The sequence below is a fragment of the Antedon mediterranea genome, chromosome 3 (genome assembly GCF_964355755.1).
Source record: "Antedon mediterranea chromosome 3, ecAntMedi1.1, whole genome shotgun sequence".
Classification (NCBI taxonomy): domain Eukaryota; kingdom Metazoa; phylum Echinodermata; class Crinoidea; order Comatulida; family Antedonidae; genus Antedon; species Antedon mediterranea.
The window spans coordinates 955751-976840 of record NC_092672.1 but is presented as its reverse complement, the minus strand read 5'-3'; the positions used below and the strand labels follow the sequence as shown (position 1 = coordinate 976840).

Sequence of the window (21090 nt, the reverse complement as noted above, 5' to 3'; positions counted from 1 at the left end):
TATTTTACTATATCATCATATTGAAACATATGTTAAATCATTGCATGTGGTCAGGAATAGACAACATAATGCAAAATACCCAAAATGGAATTTGAAGTGATTTTCTCAAGTCGACAAAACATTTTACATTATATCTTCAGCATTCTTTTTGTGTACAGTTTCTCACTTTACCTTTTAAAATGGCTTTGTTGCACAGATTTATGTTGTGTACTAATGGACATAAATATCTGCTATCTATAGACAATAGTTTAAAAAATACATTTTTAAGCTCTGTTTACACTATCAAACTTTATCAACAACAAAAAATGTGATATGCCTATATATGGACTAGATGATGTCATATCACTACAATATTTATGCACATCATAGTTTTTTTTGTCAAACAAGTTTGATAGTGTGGACAGAGCTTTAAATGTTTTGTGTAAATCACATGCACACTCTCACATTGTAGTTTTAATTTTAAGTTCATTAGTTCTGTTTATGATGCTTTATTTAAACAAGGTTTAACAAAAAGCTGATAGCAGACTAATTGTCCCGAATCATTAACCCCCATTCACACTAACCGGTGTCCAGATATCATGAAAAATGGGTGTAGTATTTAAGAATACTAGACTGTTCACACACTGAACTCATTCCGTATTTTTGTACAAATCATGTGTGATCTGAAAACGTAAAATAGTTTTCACTGGACAGAACACAGGCTAAGTGTGAACGTACTTTTAGAATACTAAATGCATTTTAATTAAAAGCAAGAGAAATTATTGTTGATAATGTATGTATTGACGTAGCTGATAGGCCTAATGTTTGAGGACTTGCTAGTATTTGTTGGTATGGGATTTATTTGTTATGTTAATTGATACTGAAATGTATGGTTATATAATGTGTTTTTATGATAAATAAATTTATTCATGTTGATTATTAACTTGTTGCTGTATGAATGGCTTGTTATTGACTGTAGTAAAAATCATTTATTTAATTACAAAATACAGGTAAAACATGCATTAAAGTTTAAAATTTAATTTGGCAAATAATTTATACAAATTCCGCATGACCTAAGTCAAAAGTCAATTACATAATACAAATTACAAATACACTGTATAAAACATTTTCACAAAAAAGCCTTGGTTAATTTGAAACGCCAAGCTAAACATTATTCACAATAACTTGTTTTTATTTTGATTTAATTATATTTCCAAAGCCATATTCCTATGGATCATCTCAACTCTGATTGGTTAAATTACTTTGCATTGCGTCCAAGTGTGAAGCAGTCTGTTGTCCATGGCAACTTTATATCACGATTTTGTAAACTTTATGGAATGTCTTAATATTTTGGAACATTTTTGAACAGTTAACAAATGTTTACATCAAAACAATAACTTATGAATAAATGACAAGGAAAGATTACATAATGTACATTACATAAGATTACATAATGTACATTTTATTAGTTCATGATGTGCATAATAAACTGAAATATTTTTAAATAATACAATGTAGGTTCTAAAAACTTTTGGCACACATAGCGTGTCATACTTGCACTCGTTAAAAAATAAAAAGGCTCTGGTGGCGCTACGTTAGAAAAAAAACATGGATTTGTGTCCAAGCTTCGACTATTTTACTTAAATATAGGCCAGTGCCCTTAGGCCTACAGAGTATAGTAACACGGTGATGGTTTTACCTACACGTTACAAATAAACGCTAGGGATTAATAATTTAGGCATAAAGAAGTAAAAACCATGATTTAGCTACTATTTCTTTGCTGGGTTTATCCTCGTTTTAAACGCCAGTTGTTGACTCGTGTCACTCGTTTCATTCTCTCGTAGTTGACGCGTCACCTCATCAGTTCGAAGTGTAACGCCAAAGATGTCTTCATGATACCGATGTTCTCGCTGAAATGAATAATTAAAAAGAAATAATAATTAGGCGCTATGTAACTGAGGTTACGCAATGCAAGGCCCTAGATAGACGCAATGCAAGGCCCTAGATAGACACAACGCAAGCGACTCCCTTGACCAATGATAAGGAATTAGATCGCTTGTAATTGGTCAACTCCGTTACGTTGCGCTGTGTTGCTTCTCTAGTGGGAACCAAGCATTTAATGATTTGACCAATCTCGATGAGTCATCCGAACTGTCGCTTGTGATTGGCAAACTCACATGCGTTGCGCGTACGTCGTTGTATTGCGTCAAAATGGGAACCAAACGTAAATAGTACAAAAAAATAAAAGTTGTAATCATGATCATGATTGTTATTATTGTAATTATAAAAAAAATCTAAAAATTGATTGAATGAATAAATGTCACTTACCAACATATTGGACATATTTGTCTTAGCCTCCTCTTTCGTCAATCCATTTTCTTCCAAGATTTGTAAGAATGCTTTGTAAACACCAGAGGCCATCGATACATCACCACAAACGAAAATATGCCCCTCGTTGTTCATAATGTAATTGTAGAATTGAGAACTGCTTTGTATTAGCATATCTTGGACATACGTCTATGAGAAGATTACAAAAACATTAAACTGAGTTTATGCGCATAGAATAATATACAGTACACCCACTGCGCATGTCAACGTGCACGGTATACGTTGATATTGAAACGGAACAAACACTGCGCATGTCAACGTGCACGGTATACGTTGATATTGAAACGGAACAAACACTGCGCATGTCAACGTGCACGGTATACGTTGATATTGAAACGGAACAAACACTGCGCATGTCAACGTGCACGGTATACGTTGATATTGAAACGGAACAAACTAGTTTATAGTGTACGATTGAATTTTTTCCTTTTCGGACGTCACAAGTTTAAAACTTGTTCTTCTCTTTCTGCTAGTGTTTGTATTTAATTACTAACTTCCCATTTGCGCATTTTTTAAACAATAAAACACGGACAATTCAAATCAATTTGATTATTATTATAAATCAAATAATAGTGCATGCATCGTAACGAAACAACTTTCGAAAACATTCCGTTTTCTAGAATATTCGTAAAAGCTAAGTAATAATAAACTCACCTTTTGCTGACCAGGTTCTCGTGAATACGCGGTAAATAAGTCAGTAAGAGCTTCGCCGTTAAGGGCATCTTGCATCTCATCTTTATAAATGTGATCCATATCAGAACGTCGACACCCAAAATACAGCTTCCAATCTGCTGACAATTTGCCGTTGTTTTGCTTGTCAGTTAAGTAGTGTACTCTGTCTTGCCAAAAGCCACGGAAAGGCGCAATACCTGTGCCAGGACCGATCATAACCACTGGTGTTGATGGGTTGCTTGGGATGTGGAACGTACTCGCTCTGTATTCAAAATATCATTTTAATCACCATTAATTGTTTTTTTTACAGTGATTTTCATTTTGTTGAGAGAATAAGAGTGCAGTACAGGTTTGCAAAACACCAGATGTTTCCAAAAGTATTAAAGAGTTTCCATTGTTACAATCTCTTACTCAATGTTTCAAAATAAAACAATATATTATCATAAGTAACATAATATCACCGAATGTCATTTTTCTGGTAAAGTAGGCTTATTCTTATTTTGTTTAGATACTTACGATTTAGTATAAGCTGCCACTTCATCTCCTTGTTTTCTTGTGCTAAGCCATGTTGAGCAAACTCCATTGTGTTCCACGCCTTGGCCCTCTGAAAAACAAATGCAAATGTTTAGGATTTATTTTTTTGTTATAGTTACCACTCAAAAAAAGTAATATTAAATCAATCGCTTATTTTCGTATACATAATAGGATCAAGGCGTCATGCAACCAAACGATGTTCACAAGATGAGTGTGAATATTAACAAATGATATAAGTTCTCTTTTCCTCCTGCCATCCTCCACACCTATACACCAAAGTTGAATAGGACTTGATTGCAAATGGACTTGCCGTTTGTACCTGATTTGGAAAAGGGTGTCTCCAGCGTCGCCAATTAAAGTACTTACCACGAGTTGTATAAATAACAACGGCGACTGTAAGATGAATTTCTCCTGGAAACATACGGGGACTTGAACTAATGGAATAATATCTAGGCTTTAACATCGGTAACTCTGCTATTAGAAGAGAAGCTGGAATTTCAACAGTTGAATATTCTTCTAATATTTCTGCTAAGTTTGGGTGATGTTCGAACTTCCAATCTTCGTACAATGAAGTTCCCTAAAGATAAATAAAAACAATTGTTTTATGCACTGTCTCTAGAGAGTACTCCTCGATATTATCGTTTCAAGTTAGCCTAAAGGTTCATTTATCATAGTATACTTACAGCGGCTAGAGTGTTCAGATATTTCTTGTCATCTTCATTGTCGGTGAAATTAGCAAGCAAAGCTAAAAAGTCTGGAGTAGGAGGTGACGTAATGTCCAAGTATCGTGATAAAGCTGTTCTCAAAGAACACTGAGGCAGACGGTCTTCTACTTTCCAATTTTTTACAGTCCCTGGAAGAAAAACAAACTTAGTGTAACCCACCATTCATTCTAGACAATAATAAGTAGTGAATATACACGCCGCGCCGCTACGTTATTTCACAGTGAATATACACGCCGCGCCGCTACGTTATTTCACAGTGAATATACACGCCGCTACGTTATTTCACAGTGAATATACACGCCGCTACGTTATTCCACAGTGAATATACACGCCACTACGTTATTTCACAGTGAATATACACGCCGCCGCTACGTTATTTCACTGTGGAATAATGTAGCGGCGTGTGGCCATCTCGACTTGATTTGGTGGTCACATTTGGTGGTGAACAAGTTTTTTATCTCGTATGCTGTACTTTTCCGTGAATAAAAAATAGAGATTTTTTTGATTGATTTCACATTTTTCACATTTATTCCACATTTATTTAGTCATCAATTACAGTACATCATAATTACAGTACAACTGAGACAAGGGATCCTGCATAAAAAAGCTGTAGCTTCGTTTTTTTGTAGGACCCTTTACATAAGAACAAGTATATAGAACTTAAATAAACAAAGGTGTTGTTAATCAGCATATAGTGATAAAAAGTATTTTTTAACCTGTTTTTTTATACATTTATTTTGTTTCTTTAAGATAACCGGTTTATTACCACCATTACAAGTGAATTCTTTCCACAATTTTGGTCCATATATGTGTATAAACTGTTGACTGCAAGTTAGTCTTGTGAAGGGAATTTCGAATTCAGTTTCTGTTCTGAGGTTATGAGTAGGCCTAATACTGTCACAGTAATTAAAAATATTTAAAATGTGATGTGGTAATTCATTGAATTTTACGTTTCATGGTTCCTGGTGGAGTCGTCAACAATAATTGTTCCAAGTATTGGTTCCGTTTGTACACGAACCGATACTAATTTGACAACTGTCCTTTGATTGATTGATAACATTGCCTTCTAGAACGTAACTGCATTGTATAGTGTGAACGGAGCTTAAGTAGTAGAGTAGGAGTCTAGCTTACCTAGAAGAGTCGTTTTCATTTCTTGTTTCTCCAACTTAGTGACAACATCTGGTTGAATGCCTTGTAAATCAGTTCTTGTGATTATTCGATTGACAAGACTGTCTTCATTGGCTGGGAATATTGCCAGATGATCTCCTGGTTCGTAACCCATGTCATCTAGGCCTCCTGTTGACATCTTCACTAGAATAGTAGAACGACTGAAAGCAGAAGTTTTAAAACTTAGACATTCTCTCCTCTATTGAAACGTTTTCCGTCATTCCAACGCTTCCCACGAATTGTTTCCATATTTTTATGTTTTGAGCAGGATGGTTTGTTTTTCAACATTAAAATGGAAAACTGGAAAGTGTTTTAAACTTTATTTCTCATTTACTTTCCTGTATAAGCCGTCAGTAAACCTATACGCTTCTTTCTTATTTCCCGGGGGAAAAACATATCCGCTGTTTGTTAAAAGTCATTATGCTTTTTTTAGAACCCAGACTTACCCAGATTTTTCAGATTGCAAGTTTTCTACTGACAAAATCTTGCATGCGCTGACTGTCTTTTTATTAATAGTACCGAGTCCTTCTGAGACATCTATTCCTTTCTTATTTGTCTCAACAAATCTCCAATTTGATTTGTCCCACTGCTGTCCCTCTGTTGTCAGCATCTTGACGGCTTCCTTATAGTTCTCGTCATCTTCAAGACAAAATTCTTCTTGCGATTTCTGAAATTCAACATAAACAGTAAAAATATATGTTCTGCAATATTGTAAAAAAAGAAGTAGCATCTTCTCATGGAAGTGATACATTCTTTACTTCACTGTTTTTCATTTTGATCGATCCATCTTATTTTTAGAAACCGTTTGATTTATTATCGAATTTTTACCTTAAATACATCACGTGTCCAATTATTGAATGACACGTCTTGACCTCCGAGTTCATCTCCTTCACCAACTTTGAAAATGCGTTCACCACCGAGACGAATGAGAATACGATCGAGATCCTTAGCAAATGCACAGAATTTAACGTACGCTTTGGAGCCTAAACCAAACACTGCAAACCTAAGAGAAAACAATATTGCTGTTACACTATAGAAAATATGACACAAGAACGTCTGTGCAAATATGGAATATTCGAACTGTCGCTTGCCATTTGTCAACTCGCTTGCGTTGCGCTTACGTCACTGCGCTGCGTCCTAATGGGAACCAAGCTTAAGACAAACCAAAGATTCATGCTTTTTTCATGAAGGCGGAAAAATTTATTTATTTATAAAAATATAATACAAAAAGCAGCAAAAGTTGAAATCATTGTATGTATATACTAAAAATATAAACATTAAAACATTATGGGCATTAAAGCTTATACATCATTAATTATTATTACCAATACAACAAATTGTAATTCAAAAAGAAGAAATGTGCATAAATAAATAGTTATGTTTCATCACTATCAATGTTGTTAATTCTTTTCCTTGACCTTGTGCAGTTATTAGTATAGCTAGAAGTTATAGCTATGAAAGTTGTTTTTCTTCGTATTATGTGTGTATCATTATTCTAAGGTGGTGAATAATACTAGAATACAAAACATTATGATGTTATAACGTTAATTTTAGTACCTTTCAGTTATTATGACCAACAACAATACAGTGTTGTCCAAGCAACACATGTATACCAAAGACTGAATAAAGAGATTAGATTTCTTTACGAATGTTTTTATTATTTCAGCTCAGGTCTATGGCACGCCATGTGTGTCAAATGTTTTTTTAAGCTGAATCGCCATCCAGAACGTATTATGTTAAACATTTATTTATTAGGACAGCAAAGACAGCAAAGACAACAAAGAAACCATTTCATTATTATAGTGTTAGTAATTATTTATATAAAGTACCTGATTTTTCCATGCTTCTTTCTATAGTCCCTGTACCAAAATTGGATTCAACGTTACTTACGTACTATAACATTAATGTACTTAAATATTATAGTGTATCAAAGATCTGTACTTTTTGACAGAAATTTGCAAATATGAATCTGTAAAGAGGGCGTTGTTTTACAACCGTCTACAGAGCCATATATACAAAGAGTTACGACATTGGATTATAGTCACGTGATGCAGATCAATTTGTGTCAAACTTGTCTCCGTTGCATGTAAAGTATAGGAGCAAGAAAATACTTTAAACTTTTTCTTATATTTAAAAAAATGTAATTGCACATTCTACGGTGAAATATCGATGTGCACAGCGTACAGAAGTACTTGCGGCAAAGAATATTGCGCGCGCGTGCGCTAGTACATTATAAAGTTCGATTGATTGATTTTGGAACGAAACATCCCATAACTACGTCCTATTAATAACAATTATGTAATATTTTCAATTCATAATGCATGCTTTGATGACTAAATAAAATAAGAAAGTGTCGTGGATATAATTGTTAATATATTGAATAGGGTATGAACAATATTAAAATAATTAAATGCAAATTATTACAAATGAAATGATGAACGAGTCTCGGAAAGTGTGTATCAAAAACACACGGAGAGCATACTGTATAAAAAGAGGGGTGAATTTGTATTGGTTCATGCTTTGATGTATCCTGACTTGCATGTCGGTCCTAGCATTTATTATTTGTTATTATAAATACAATATATATATGTTACAAAATTAATACCATTAATAAAATTAATTACTAAAATAAAAACGGAATATAAGCGTTATTTCATAGACAAAAAAAATTTAAAAATAATGCATGAACTACACTAGGAAAACGCTATACAAAATAGACGCGCGCGCCCTCAGCGTGCGAATTCTTTGACACAAACATGGCTTCTAATCTTCAATGTCGTAACTCTTTATATATATGGCTCTGACCTTCTATAATTCACAAACCCCCATTCAGCCAACCAATGAATAGGTACGTAAATGAGTCGGAAGTCGAATAGCTTTGCCTATTTACGATTATCCTCTTTCTATTAAAATGTATATCTTTATTTATGTAATGGTTCCAAATTTCCAATTGTAACATAAGTAATATTTTTTCATCCCCACTCTCAATATCTGAAACGTGTTTTTAAAGCATTACTTTCTTTCCTTCACTTTTTCTATTTGCTAAAATAAATATCATAATAATAATTATACAACTTACTTTGGCATGCTTAAGTTCATTAAAGATCTTTCTTCATCAAGCATCAGTTCTTGCAAATTCTCATAGAAGCTCTGAGAAATAATGCAAACGCCAGTTTTAGATTATTCAAAATCAAAAAGAGTTTAGATAAAGAGAGGGAGAGCATGGAGGTTTATACCTCCATGGGGAGAGGGTGTTGTTGCACGACCTTCTCTTCATTTTTTTTTTATTCCTTCACCGCGTCATCGACAGCTCATAGGCGCGCGCGTAAGTGTAGTGTCGTCTTCTTTTATTTGACAAATTTATTACGAATACGTAGCCAAGATGTCAATAAGGTTTATCGAAAATTGCGTGAGCGATGCATAATGGGAAGGGTTTGGGAGCAACAGCTCCACTATCAGTTTGTATTATACGATGGCGCTGTTGCTCCTAACTCTTCCCATCAAGCATTGTGCAATGACGTCTATCGCGAAATCAAGATATTTGCGATAAACCCAATCGTCAGAAAGCCATCACTTACCTCGCCGTTTGATGGAGGATTTCCATTGCCAAATGTACTTGTGACGATCAATAGCAGGTTCTCATTTTCAAGATCAGTAATATCATATTCCTCCATACACATTATCTAAAGATAAAATAATAATCGACACGTCCAGGCTAATAAAATGCTGGTAAAGAGTTAAATATTGTATTTTGTATAGTCTCCCGGCGGAGAGACCAGCTAGATAGCCACGTCTGTTCTGGCTTAAAATGTTTATTGGTACGTGTAGTAAATTGTTAATAATTCCAGTACATGCTTAACAGTCAGCAGAAATTAAACATTTTAATTAAGAGCATTAAGGGTCTTTCACACCGGTTCGTTCCGGCACGGTTCCGGTCTGGCGCCAGCAAATGCAATCGAACGTCAATTTTCGTTTTCACGCGGCAACGCGCATATCGATTGGCGCATAACAGCCGAGTGGAGCGTCGTGTAGTTCTACAATCACAATGTTTTGTCAACTATGAAAAACAGGGGCTGGGATAGGCCCTCAATTTCCACGATTATTGAATCTACCAAATACTTACTCTTGGATTAAAAGCGTACTTGTAAACCTCATAAAGTCTATCGGCAAAGTATTCAGACTTTCCGGTTTCTGTGGCATAGAGAATCGTCGCTTTTATACGCTTAGCCATGGCGTTGTTCATCATTGCAGTAGAAAGAGAAACCGCGCTGAAAAAAATAAACATCCAATTTGATAAATTCTAAAAAAAATGTCATTCGTCATTTAGAAAATTCACTTATTGAACTCATCAAAAGTTTTGCCAATTCGACTTATACCTGCTCTCCTGTGGAGAGCAGTGTAATTGGTCAACCTTTTATTTTTAAGAAATTAAAGTTCGTACTTGGCGATTTTCTTGAAGGTGATTCCTTTCATCTTGTGTTTTGGACTTTCTTCAGCCTTCTTTCTTACAGAGTTGATTTTCCAAGCATCAGCCTATTAAGTATTACATTTAGAAAATAAGATCGTTATAAAACGTTAAGTAGTTAGAAAATGTTGATATACCACGGTACTCCACGTATGTTTTGTTCAGATAGGAACTGTTGAGTTTCTCGACGTTTCGATCAATACAGTCATGATTTCGCCATAAAAACCTTCAAACAATGAAACAGTTTATACATGTTATAGAATTATTAATCAAACTTTGTCCACTCTTTTTAAAGAACGTTCTCTACCTGGTACTCAAATGAAGGTCTTAGTTTATAGTTAAGCATCTCCTGGTGGAACACTGGTGTAATGCCTCCAGATATTGGTGGTACAATCCACACCCAATCAGCAGGACAGCCTCCGCGTAAGCGTTGTTCGTTGTCCATGTGTTTTAGGAAAGAGTCCGCCATAGAATGATGATCTGCAATTGTGACTCCAGCTTTCTATTGAACGAAATGTTAACTAGTAAATTAATGAGATTTCACTTTATTTCAACCTTAACTGCATGATTTATTTACCACAACATACTATTGTGTTCTTTTCGCTTGTCTTTCATACATATTATATCTTAGTCTGTGTTCTAGACGAAGTTTTTACTTTAATATTAGTAAAAAGATAAACATTTTGGCATATATGGCGTTTCATACGTATACTAATTGAGCTCTTTCTTTTCCAGAAAAAAATCGAAACGCCGACTGGACTAACATAAGACGGGTATAAATGTATCTATATATGTACATGTCCTACACAGAATGTTTAGTTACCTGAAAGCTGTGCAGAACTGCTAGGTTCGCTTCAACGAGAGCACGATCTTTCCAAAGTGACGCGTAACTGTTGGTGTCCAAGCCCATGCCTTGTGCTATTTTCTGGAGAAAAAAAAATTAAATCACAATATAAATCCTAAAAACATAAAAGTTATTATGTTCTAAGCTATGGGCGTCCGGTTTACTATTTTTTTACATTAGTTTAGTCGGGTAATAAATAACTTTCATATCGACATTTTTACTCAAAATTATTTTTTCAGGAGATAATAATCTGTAACACGTCCTGCATGTCCATTAGCAAATTTTTGAAAATTAGATAAATGTTTGGTAGTACAGTAAATGTATTTTATTTTGAAGTTCTGTAGATTCGTCACTTTATCCGTCTGCACCAAAAGTTTAAATTGCAAGAATACAAACGTTTCCATGCAGAAAATTTATTTGTGTGCATTAAAACATGAAGGGAATTTTCTTACCTTTGCCATATTATACCGCTGTGGATCGCAGAGATCCCTTCCACCAATTTCTGTTACCATATACCATCCATTGAAAGGTGCTCCGGTAAACTCGATCCCGCCTATGTCCAATAGCAAGCAGGAAACAGCCGGTAGCGCGTACCATTTTAATCCAAGAGCAGCGAACCAATCAAAACTACAATTAAAAATACTTGATCTATAAGGTTTATTGCAAATAGATTGATTTCGCGAGGAACGTCATTGCACAATGCATGATGGGACGGCTTTGGGTCACGACACGTACGTACGCGTCGTGACGTTTGCTCCCAAACCCTTCCCACCATGCGTCGCGCAAGCTATTCGCATCAATGATTAATTGATGTTACTTTATTGTCATCTATAGCACCATAGACCTACTATAATAATAGAAACACTTAGGCCTAAGGGTCCTTTTACATGAATTTGTGGTTTTTAATATTCCATCCAAACATTTGCTTTCCTGTAATTGTCATATTAAAATACCGTTACAGACTGAGACACAACCATCAACGGCATATTAAACTATTATTAATAATATGTGTTGATACCGCTTATAACTTACGAAGGGTGAGAAAATTCGACCTGTAGAACTGCGCTCAGTGGAAGGTCAAACATCTCTGGTTCTTTTCCATTGGCGGAGAGTACAAGGGGTAAGACGTCAAAGTTGCCACCAGCACCTTTCCAACCAAGACTCCTACACACCTGGTGAGATCATCATAAAACATAATGAAATATTTTGAATTTTAAGTGATACAGTTCAGTTGGAATTGTTATTATACCGAACTTAAAGCGCTGATTGGTCGATTTGACATATCACGTTCTCTAGAAGAGGATATCTCGGTTTTTGTTTAAATATAAATACCGGATAAATTATACAATGCATAGATTACAACAGCTTTCAAAGCGGTCTATTCAAATCACAATCAAGTAATATTTACCTCTGTGAATTCCACATTTGCCGGGTCGCCAATAATGGAACCGTCCGGTTGCGCGTACCCCGCGTAACTGATTAACTGGTTGTTCCAAACGCGGAAGTCCTTTCCATTGGCCCTTGGCGGGAACACGGTCATCGTGGATCTGGAGGGAAATAACCGTAAAAATGTTATATTTATCTACTCTTTTTCTCTCTCTCTCTCGTCAGCAGAATGATGTAGAATATTAAATCATTGATGGGATAAGTTTAATTAATTGTAAATGAATATTTGCCGGTGAAGTATTTTAGAACAAACTTGCCACCAAGGATAAATCCTTGGACCTAGTATAGTTGTTCTACCAGAGTAATCTCACACTCCTTGAGTCTACGTGCAATATGCATAATAAACAAGCAAATTAAATCCGTGTTCATTTTTTTTATGAATATTTAAAAATGTTCATGCATAACAGAATGTTAAACAAATTAAAAGCAAGAGTAATTTAAGAAAATGGTTAAATCACAACTCAGTACTTTAAAACAATAACTAGTCATTTTTTAATTCACTTAGGCCTATTTTGACATTTATATTTTTGTTATATTTATGTGTAAACGCAAAGTAGGCCTATATTCGATTATTTTAGATTATTTATTTTAGATTATAAAATAACCACCTCAATGGAAACAATAATAATAGTTTTTTAGGCTATCCAGGAAAATCGTCTATATAAAGGTATGTTTCTTTAACGTTAATAGTATGTTGTCACTTTGTATGTGTTTTTATAATGATTTGGTAGAGTTTCATAATTGTTATTTAGACGCATTAAAATTACGGTTAGCCCGGGATTATTCACTATGGATACGTGGTAATATGTGTGCCTTGCGTTAGCAGCTGAGTCAAATTGTATAAACTTGCACACAATAAGTGTCTAGCTGAATTTGTTGATATTACTAGAATAATCTATAACTATTATTACGAAACCAATATGAGTTTGATAGATCCATTGCATGTTCTGAGAACGTTCAAATGAAAGGCGTGCAGTACCAGTACATTACGCGTACATTGCTACGTCGTCAGGATTTTATAACACTTATTTTCTAACATAATCTGTTCCACCATGCTTTAATGAATGTGTATTTGTTTGCCATTGTCTACATTACCATGTTGTCATGTTTAAGAGAACTTTTGAAACAATGTGTTTCATGTTTTGATTAATATTTTACTCGGTACTTTGCATACATAACGTTGCCAGGTAAAAATATGTACTTGAACATATATAAATCCAAAGGTAAATTACAGAAAAAAATTAAAATGCTGTGGGTATCAGTGGCTGGATCTTAATGGAGATACAAAAAAAAAGCGAAAAGGTAAATCAAAACCATAAAGTAAAACAACCTAAACAGTTAGTAACACTAGTCCTTCACATCAGTGCAAGTGAAAGTATTTGGACCAGGGAAGAGTTAAATTACAATTTATGTTAAATGTAGTTGAACTCTTCCCTGCTTGAACAAGGTAGATAGGTAAATATAAGTATAAACAGGCCTGCGTGTATCAAACACACCTTATATTTCCTTTATTGGTTGCATACACAATGTGTGAGTAGATAGCTTGGAACATCTCGGAAGCCGTGCTTACATTCCGGGCATCAAACACCTACAAAAATAAATATAATATAGTTATTACGTACACGTATTCATAACAGCGTTCTGAATGTTGATTATTATTTAGTGTGGACTTTACGCATTGGTGTGACCATTTGCGTTGACCTTTGACATTTTAAATTTTAAACAGTATTAAAAAATACACTGTAGTGAATTAACTTTTTAATAATGTTAAATGTTTTTTTCAATAGACTATTTACAAAATCTGAATACATGACGAAGAAAGACAAAGCATGTCATTTTTTTAAAAACTTGGTTTCCAAGCAACACAAGGACATAAGCGCGCTGCAAATGATTTTACCAATCACGACCCGAGAATCATTCGACATGTCGCCTGTGATTGGTCAACTCACTTGCGTTACGCTGACATTACGTCGTTACGTGGAAAGGAAGCTTAAATGAGTATATGTCTGTTTATTTCCTATTTATGAAAATGACGTGGAGTGGATTAAACCTCTACAACATTGATTAGTCATGATGGGCACTATCCCTCGAAACAAATAGATAAATACTCCCACAGAAGCTAACAAACCATATTTAAACTAAACCAAACTAACGAGATAATAATGATGATTTGATTGTAGACTTCATTGTATTTTGAATATCTTATCAAACAAATTGACTTTATGTCGATCAAAGGTATATTCGAGAATGGTCACCATAGTACAGCCGTAAACAAAGTTGTTCAAAGTGTGTGTTCACTTGGTTTGGTTGGACATTACCATTTAAGCTTGGTTCCCACAAGCGACGCAACGTAACGATACGACGTATTGACGCAAGTGCTGTATTGCGTAAGTGGGAACCGACGAAACAATAGTGCTCCAAACATAGTAGGTTTGATTTCACTCAGGCGGGGACAATGATTGGAAGGGAACTTTCTTAAGCTTGGTTCCCACTAGAACGTAACGCAAGGACGTAAACGCAACGCAAGCGTTTTAACCAATGACAAGCGAAGTTATAGACAGTTAGCAATCACAAGCGAATAAGCCATAGCTTGTGATTGGTCAATTCACTTGCGTTGCGTTACGTCCTTGTGTTGCGTCGCTAGTGGTAACCACGTTTTACGTTGCGTAAATTGCGTTACGTTGCGTCGCTAGTGAGAACCAAGCTGTTATGCATCTCTTGACCATTGTAAAACCCATATTGTTTGCTATTTAAAATGTAAGACACTTGCATTATGTTCTATATAATAATATAAGGCATCTATTAATATCAATTGTTTTGATATTATAGGTTTCTAGGTGTGGTGTATATAGCACAATACCCTATATTGATAACATATCAATATTTACACTCTCCTTACCTTATCAATACAACATTATGATAACAAGTTACATAATACTTATGTGTTAAGAGCATTATTTATAACATTATAAATGTTATCAACATTGTCACACCAATACTCAACATCACAATCAACATTATTCGACCATTTATTCATTCATAATAACATTTATTTCTTTCTCTCTCAAGGTAAACAAAATAACAATTTAAACATAAATAATAAAGAGCCAAAAAACAGGAAGTAATAACATCATCATTACCATCATTTTTTTCCAAATTTCACTTTAAATGAAAACGTTAGTAAGAAATTAAATTACGTCGTATACCTGTAATCTAGACCACTGTATTCTGCCAATGCATCGGGCGGAGTTTCTCCAAGCCATCTTAGCTCCAAATGTTAGTTCTTTTTCTGTGAGTTTGTACGTTCCTGTTGCTTCAATGCTCTTCTGTACTTCCTTCATCCTACCTTCATATAGTGGGGTTGACCGTCTTAAAAATTGTAATAATGTTCGTAATTATTTATGAGTATTTTAAGTACCAATTTGTAGGATGCCCAAAGAACGTGAAAGTTGGTTATAATAATAATAATATGTATTCGGTCACCAATGAAAAATAACCAGGAGTGAGAATAGGCTAAAGCCCAAACAGATTCTCACTCCATTTCAATACAGTTAGAACAAATTATTATGAAAGACAATTAAACAATTGTATTTGTTGTGTTGTAGAAAGGGTGTATGGGGTGCAAAAGTAAATTGTAATTTCAAAACGGGCTTATAACATCTATTTAGAGACGAACTTAACGAAAAAGTGGAGCACAATTTGAGTTTAAGCGTGGCGATCATGGTACAATGGTAAAAACGTACTTTTTAATATGGTCGTAATACTCATTGATAAAGTCAACAGCGTGGCTCAACACTATTTCTTTTGGTCTTGAATCTGTCGAAGCTTTTTCTGGAAACATCATAGAGCCGAAGCAACGTTGTTCCGAACATGTTACAGTTGTCTGAATAGAATTATAAAAGAACAATTCGGGTTAAAAGATTGTTGGATGATACCAAACCACAGTTTCTTCATTTCTGAAATTTGGTTTCCTAAGATGGAGACACAGTCTGATCATAAGATGGAGACACAGTCTGATCATAAGATGGAGACACAGTCTGATCATAAGATGGAGACACAGTCTGATCATAAGATGGAGACACAGTCTGATCATAAGATGGAGACACAGTCTGATCATAAGATGGAGACACAGTCTGATCATAAGATGGAGACACAGTCTGATCATAAGATGGAGACACAGTCTGATCATAAGATGGAGACACAGTCTGATCATAAGATGGAGACACAGTCTGATCATAAGATGAAGACACAGTCTGATCATAAGATGAAGACACAGTCTGATCATAAGATGAAGACACAGTCTGATCATAAGATGGAGACACAGTCTGATCATAAGATGGAGACACAGTCTGATCATAAGATGGAGACACAGTCTGATCATAAGATGGAGACACAGTCTGATCATAAGATGGAGACACAGTCTGATCATAAGATGGAGACACAGTCTGATCATAAGATGGAGACACAGTCTGATCATAAGATGGAGACACAGTCTGATCATAAGATGGAGACACAGTCTGATCATAAGATGGAGACACAGTCTGATCATAAGATGGAGACACAGTCTGATCATAAGATGGAGACACAGTCTGATCATAAGATGGAGACACAGTCTGATCATAAGATGGAGACACAGTCTGATCATAAGATGGAGACACAGTCTGATCATAAGATGGAGACACAGTCTGATCATAAGTAATTCTACATAATAAATTGTTAATTTATTGAATTGTTATTATCTCCTGTCTGATAGATCGGCTTTAAGAGAATTCTTAAAATATAAGTGCATTGGCTTCTTTTAAAGGTTTTACGATCTAAGGAATACAATGTTTTGTGCAATTGTAATTTGTATACTTTATACAAACCATATTTATAATCAACAAACCAATTTATTTTTATTGTACCCATACAGAATAGAAGCAACGTCATAGAAAGAAATGTCAAGTATTAAAGTCGTCTTTAGATAAATAATAAAGTACAATACAGCCAAAGTAAAATAAAATGTGAAGTTTAAAGTCGTGTATAAGTACAATACATGTAAAGTTTAAAGTCGTGTATAAGTACAATACATGTAAAGTATTCAAGTCGTGTATAAGTACAATACATGTAAAGTATTCAAGTCGTGTATAAGTACAATACATGTAAAGGTTAAAGTCGTGTATAAGTACAATACATGTAAAGTATTCAAGTCGTGTATAAGTACAATACATGTAAAGTTTAAAGTCGTGTATAAGTACAATACATGTAAAGTATTCAAGTCGTGTATAAGTACAATACATGTAAAGTGTTGAAGTCGTGTATAAGTACAATACAACCAACAGAAAGTAATAAGGGTTAAATGTCATTGAGGAAAGCTAAACACAGTTGACAAAATCATAACTGTATTTAATTATCAACGATTTTCAACCGAAATAGTAGAAGAGAAATAATATAAAAACATAGGAAATTAAAACGGAAATGTATGAGGACGATCAAAGTAGCCTACTGTATATTGACCAACACGTCGAGAAACTCAACAGTTCTTTTCGGAACTAATACACATAACGTATCAATGGAAATGTATTTTATTCATTGCTGTGTCTTTCTCAGAATTCCATAATTATTTCATAATAAGAAATTATAGTAGGATAAACTATTATAATAATATTTATTGATAATATTTATTGAAGCTACACACAACGGTAGCACACGTCATAGAACATACCGCAAAATTAATTAAGGTGCCATTACAATTAATACGTTTTACATTGTTGCTTTTGCTGGGAGAAGTATTGTAGACCAAGTTTTTTTAATATTGTGTTGATGTTTGGTGAAGAGCTTAAGATTTTGAAGAGCGAATTATAGTAATGAGCAAATTACGATATTGTTTAAACATCGTTTCATTCTTTGACGTTGGGTTTTTTAAAAATCTGGAATAAAGTTTTTGCTTGTGCTTGATCGATTTAAGAATGCTACTTGGCTGAATACTTACATTCTTTTTAAAATTGGACTTAAAAGGAAAACAGGTATTATAAATGTCATTTAAAGATGTTTCAAATAAGTTGTAAGCTGAATTCGGATCATTATTGGAAATAACATGATCCCATGACGTTAAATAGAGTTTTAATTTAAATTTGTTAATATTTTCGGGACTGAAATTTCTAGAGTGTGGAAGTTCATGATTATTATATTGTTTATCAATTGGAGTGTAAACGATATTAAACACAGGAAGATGATCGGTAGCATCGCAGAAGAAAGCTCCACTTAGATTTTCATATCAAAACGAATTTCGATATGAAAACATATGATCTAAGAGGGTTGCCGTTGTATCAGTCATTCTAGTAGGTCTGTGAATAAGAGGTAGAAATGAGTTGCTAAAAAGAGAATTCATAAACATATTAACACGATTATCATACTGGTATTGAATTGAATCGATATTAAAGTCTCCAAGTAAGTAAACAGATTTCTTTTCACCATTTAATTTAATTAATATATCATCAAACAAATCAGAAAAATAATTGAAATCAAAACTACCAGCTCTATAAATACAACCGATAATAATATTAGATTGTGAGGATTGTTCAATTTAGATAAAGATAGAATCACAAACAGATTCAGGCATGCTGACATCATGTCGAACTTTAAATGAAAGATGTTCGTGGACATATATACCAACACCACCGCCGCGCTTAAGTTATCTGTTTTAGAAACAAAAGCGTAATTTGGAATTTGAACAACTGGATTATCAGTGTCAAGCCATGTTTCACTACTTGCAATGATATCAAAAGTAAAATTAATGGATTTAAGAAACGTACATATAGAATCAATGTTACGTTGTAAGCTTCTAGAGTTAAAGTGTATCATTGATAGACAGTTGTTTCTATCAATATTTTTAGTGGCATTTATAAAATCATCAGAGTGGTAGTATTTAGAAATAATTTTATTGGCGTAAAATTGATTATCAGGATCTCTTTCAGAATTTAAATTTACAGCGTTCGAGAAGGGGTTAAATACAATATCATCATGCGTGCCCCTGGAGGGATGCTTAGGACGAGACGACACAGAACAATTAGACGGAATATTAAACATTGATAAAATAAAAAACTAGCAAATGAAAGAGCAGCCGAGATCGATTCAGGACATGTTTAGAGACGAGGCAAAATTCAAAATGCAATATTAGACAGCAGTAAATATAAAACAAATAGGTGTACAATTGATCAAGTGAAATCAATATATGCGGAGAGAAAAATCGGTACAAATTATGCAAGTACAGAATTCAATTGAACAAAGAACATACATAGATGCATATACAGTTTAAATATTCAAGGAAGAGAACAAGATATGCAAATATCAAAAGGTGGTACAGATATGCAAAATACGGAATTCAATTGAACAAAGACATACACTAATATGCTAATACAGTTAAAATATTCAAGGAAGAAAACAAGATATGCAAATATCAAAAGGTGGTACAGATATGCAAAATACGGAATTTAATTGAAAAAAGACATACATATGCTAATACAGTTTGAATGTTCAAGAAGGACGTAAACAACAAGAACCGACTAATTTATTCAAGATGCATGAAATAATAAAATGGCGGTTAGCGGCAATAACTGTTCACAAGGAAAAAACAAAAAAACAACAAAAGAAAACAGTTATTTTTGTAGTCAGTCTGAGTAATATTGAGAAATTAACCAAGTTGATCAAGCGATTTTATTAGCGCGGTGACTGTAGTCCCACGGTTGGTAAAAGTTGCATAAATTCGTCCTCCCGATGACCAGGATCTAGAAACGTTTTGGTGTGTATAAACACGATGCAAAAAGTCACTACGGGTCTTGGTCAGATCTTCATGTATTAATTGTATTGTAACTAGGAATGCGATAAGCAGTCAAATACCAAACTACAATTATAGTTATTATGCATAAACTAAGTCAACAATAAACGTACTTTACACGCATTTAGTCAAAGTCAACAACCATATGCAAGTATTATGAAGATAGAAAACAGTATTGCAATATTTATACCTTTAACGCTTGGTTCCCTTGACTAGGACGCAACGCAATGATGTAGGCACAACGCAAGGCGAAGGATTATTCAAACTGTCGCTTGTGATTGGTCAACTCGCTTGCGTTGCGCGTACGTCCTTGCGTTGCGTCCAGTGGGAACCAACCTTAAAGTTGAGAGTATTCACAACATGGAATATTATGTATTCCATTTCCATATAGAAATATGTAATGAGCATGTTAGTGAGTCAAATTTGAATATTAGGAAAACAACCAACCTCTCTTTTTTGGTGTAAGGTATCGATGTATTGCTTTCCAGATGAAAAATTCTGTATCTTTACAAACTTCTGATGCTGTGAAGACGATTTGGACATGACAGGACATCCCCCAACCGTTGGCCCTTGCTGTGTTGACGATCTGGACATGACAGGACATTCCCCAACCGTTGGCCCTTGTGATTTCTTACTGTCTTCGTCATTCCTAATATCATTAGGAGTACTACTTGGGTTTACGTTACACTCTCCAATCATGATTATGTTTTTAGTAGTTTTCGATGGATGTTCACGTCGTTTCATTGACTGGCCAATAATCAACTGTGGTGCCGGTACTGGTCTTGGACTTGGACTATGTCGATACGCTTGACTAGTCACTGTTAATCTTTGGTTGGTTTTGATTCTACAATTGGAGTTAACTTTGGATCCTGTAGGTGGCTTTTGCATTTGCGCAGTGGTGATGTTTGTTTTGGGACTTCCATACTTTTTTGCTTTAATCAGCTGAGCAGAATCGAACGTAATCAGGTCTTTCTTTTTTATCTTTGGACTGTACATTATGTATTCGTCTGATCTGTTGACATAATAAGTGAAAATGAAATTACTTAAAATGAAT

The 21090-nt window shown here is 34.4% G+C and overlaps 1 protein-coding gene across 2 annotated transcripts; it reads right to left on the bottom strand.

Moving 5' to 3' along the window:
- Positions 1 to 1028: 1028 nt before the first annotated feature.
- On the bottom strand, positions 1029 to 20823 carry LOC140044422 (nitric oxide synthase 1-like). 2 transcript variants are annotated; one of them, XM_072088919.1, is made up of 23 exons: positions 20484 to 20823; positions 15964 to 16103; positions 15427 to 15589; positions 13717 to 13808; positions 12183 to 12321; positions 11807 to 11946; positions 11227 to 11401; positions 10754 to 10855; positions 10238 to 10432; positions 9907 to 9998; positions 9589 to 9733; positions 9044 to 9148; positions 8545 to 8615; positions 7295 to 7324; positions 6294 to 6468; positions 5912 to 6132; positions 5430 to 5626; positions 4257 to 4426; positions 3940 to 4150; positions 3556 to 3643; positions 3022 to 3301; positions 2308 to 2496; positions 1029 to 1889 (listed from the first exon to the last, which is right to left on the bottom strand). In XM_072088919.1, exons 1-23 carry the CDS (start codon positions 20778 to 20780, stop codon positions 1749 to 1751), a joined length of 3558 nt encoding a protein of 1185 aa, XP_071945020.1. In that variant the 5' UTR covers positions 20781 to 20823; the 3' UTR covers positions 1029 to 1748. The 2 variants fall into 2 exon arrangements, with proteins under 2 accessions (XP_071945020.1, XP_071945021.1); XM_072088920.1 differs by lacking the exon at positions 7295 to 7324.
- Positions 20824 to 21090: the final 267 nt, after the last annotated feature.

Excerpts from the sequence above, each read along its gene's own strand:
- LOC140044422 (XM_072088919.1), bottom strand. The coding sequence starts at position 20,780 with ATGAAACGACGTGAACATCCATCGAAAACTACTAAAAACATAATCATG. Across the intron at positions 4,427-5,429 it reads AATGAAAACGACTCTTCTAG|GGACTGTAAAAAATTGGAAA; the intron begins GTAAGCTAGACT and ends TTTTTCTTCCAG. Across the intron at positions 3,644-3,939 it reads TGTTATTTATACAACTCGTG|AGGGCCAAGGCGTGGAACAC; the intron begins GTAAGTACTTTA and ends TTTGTTTTTCAG.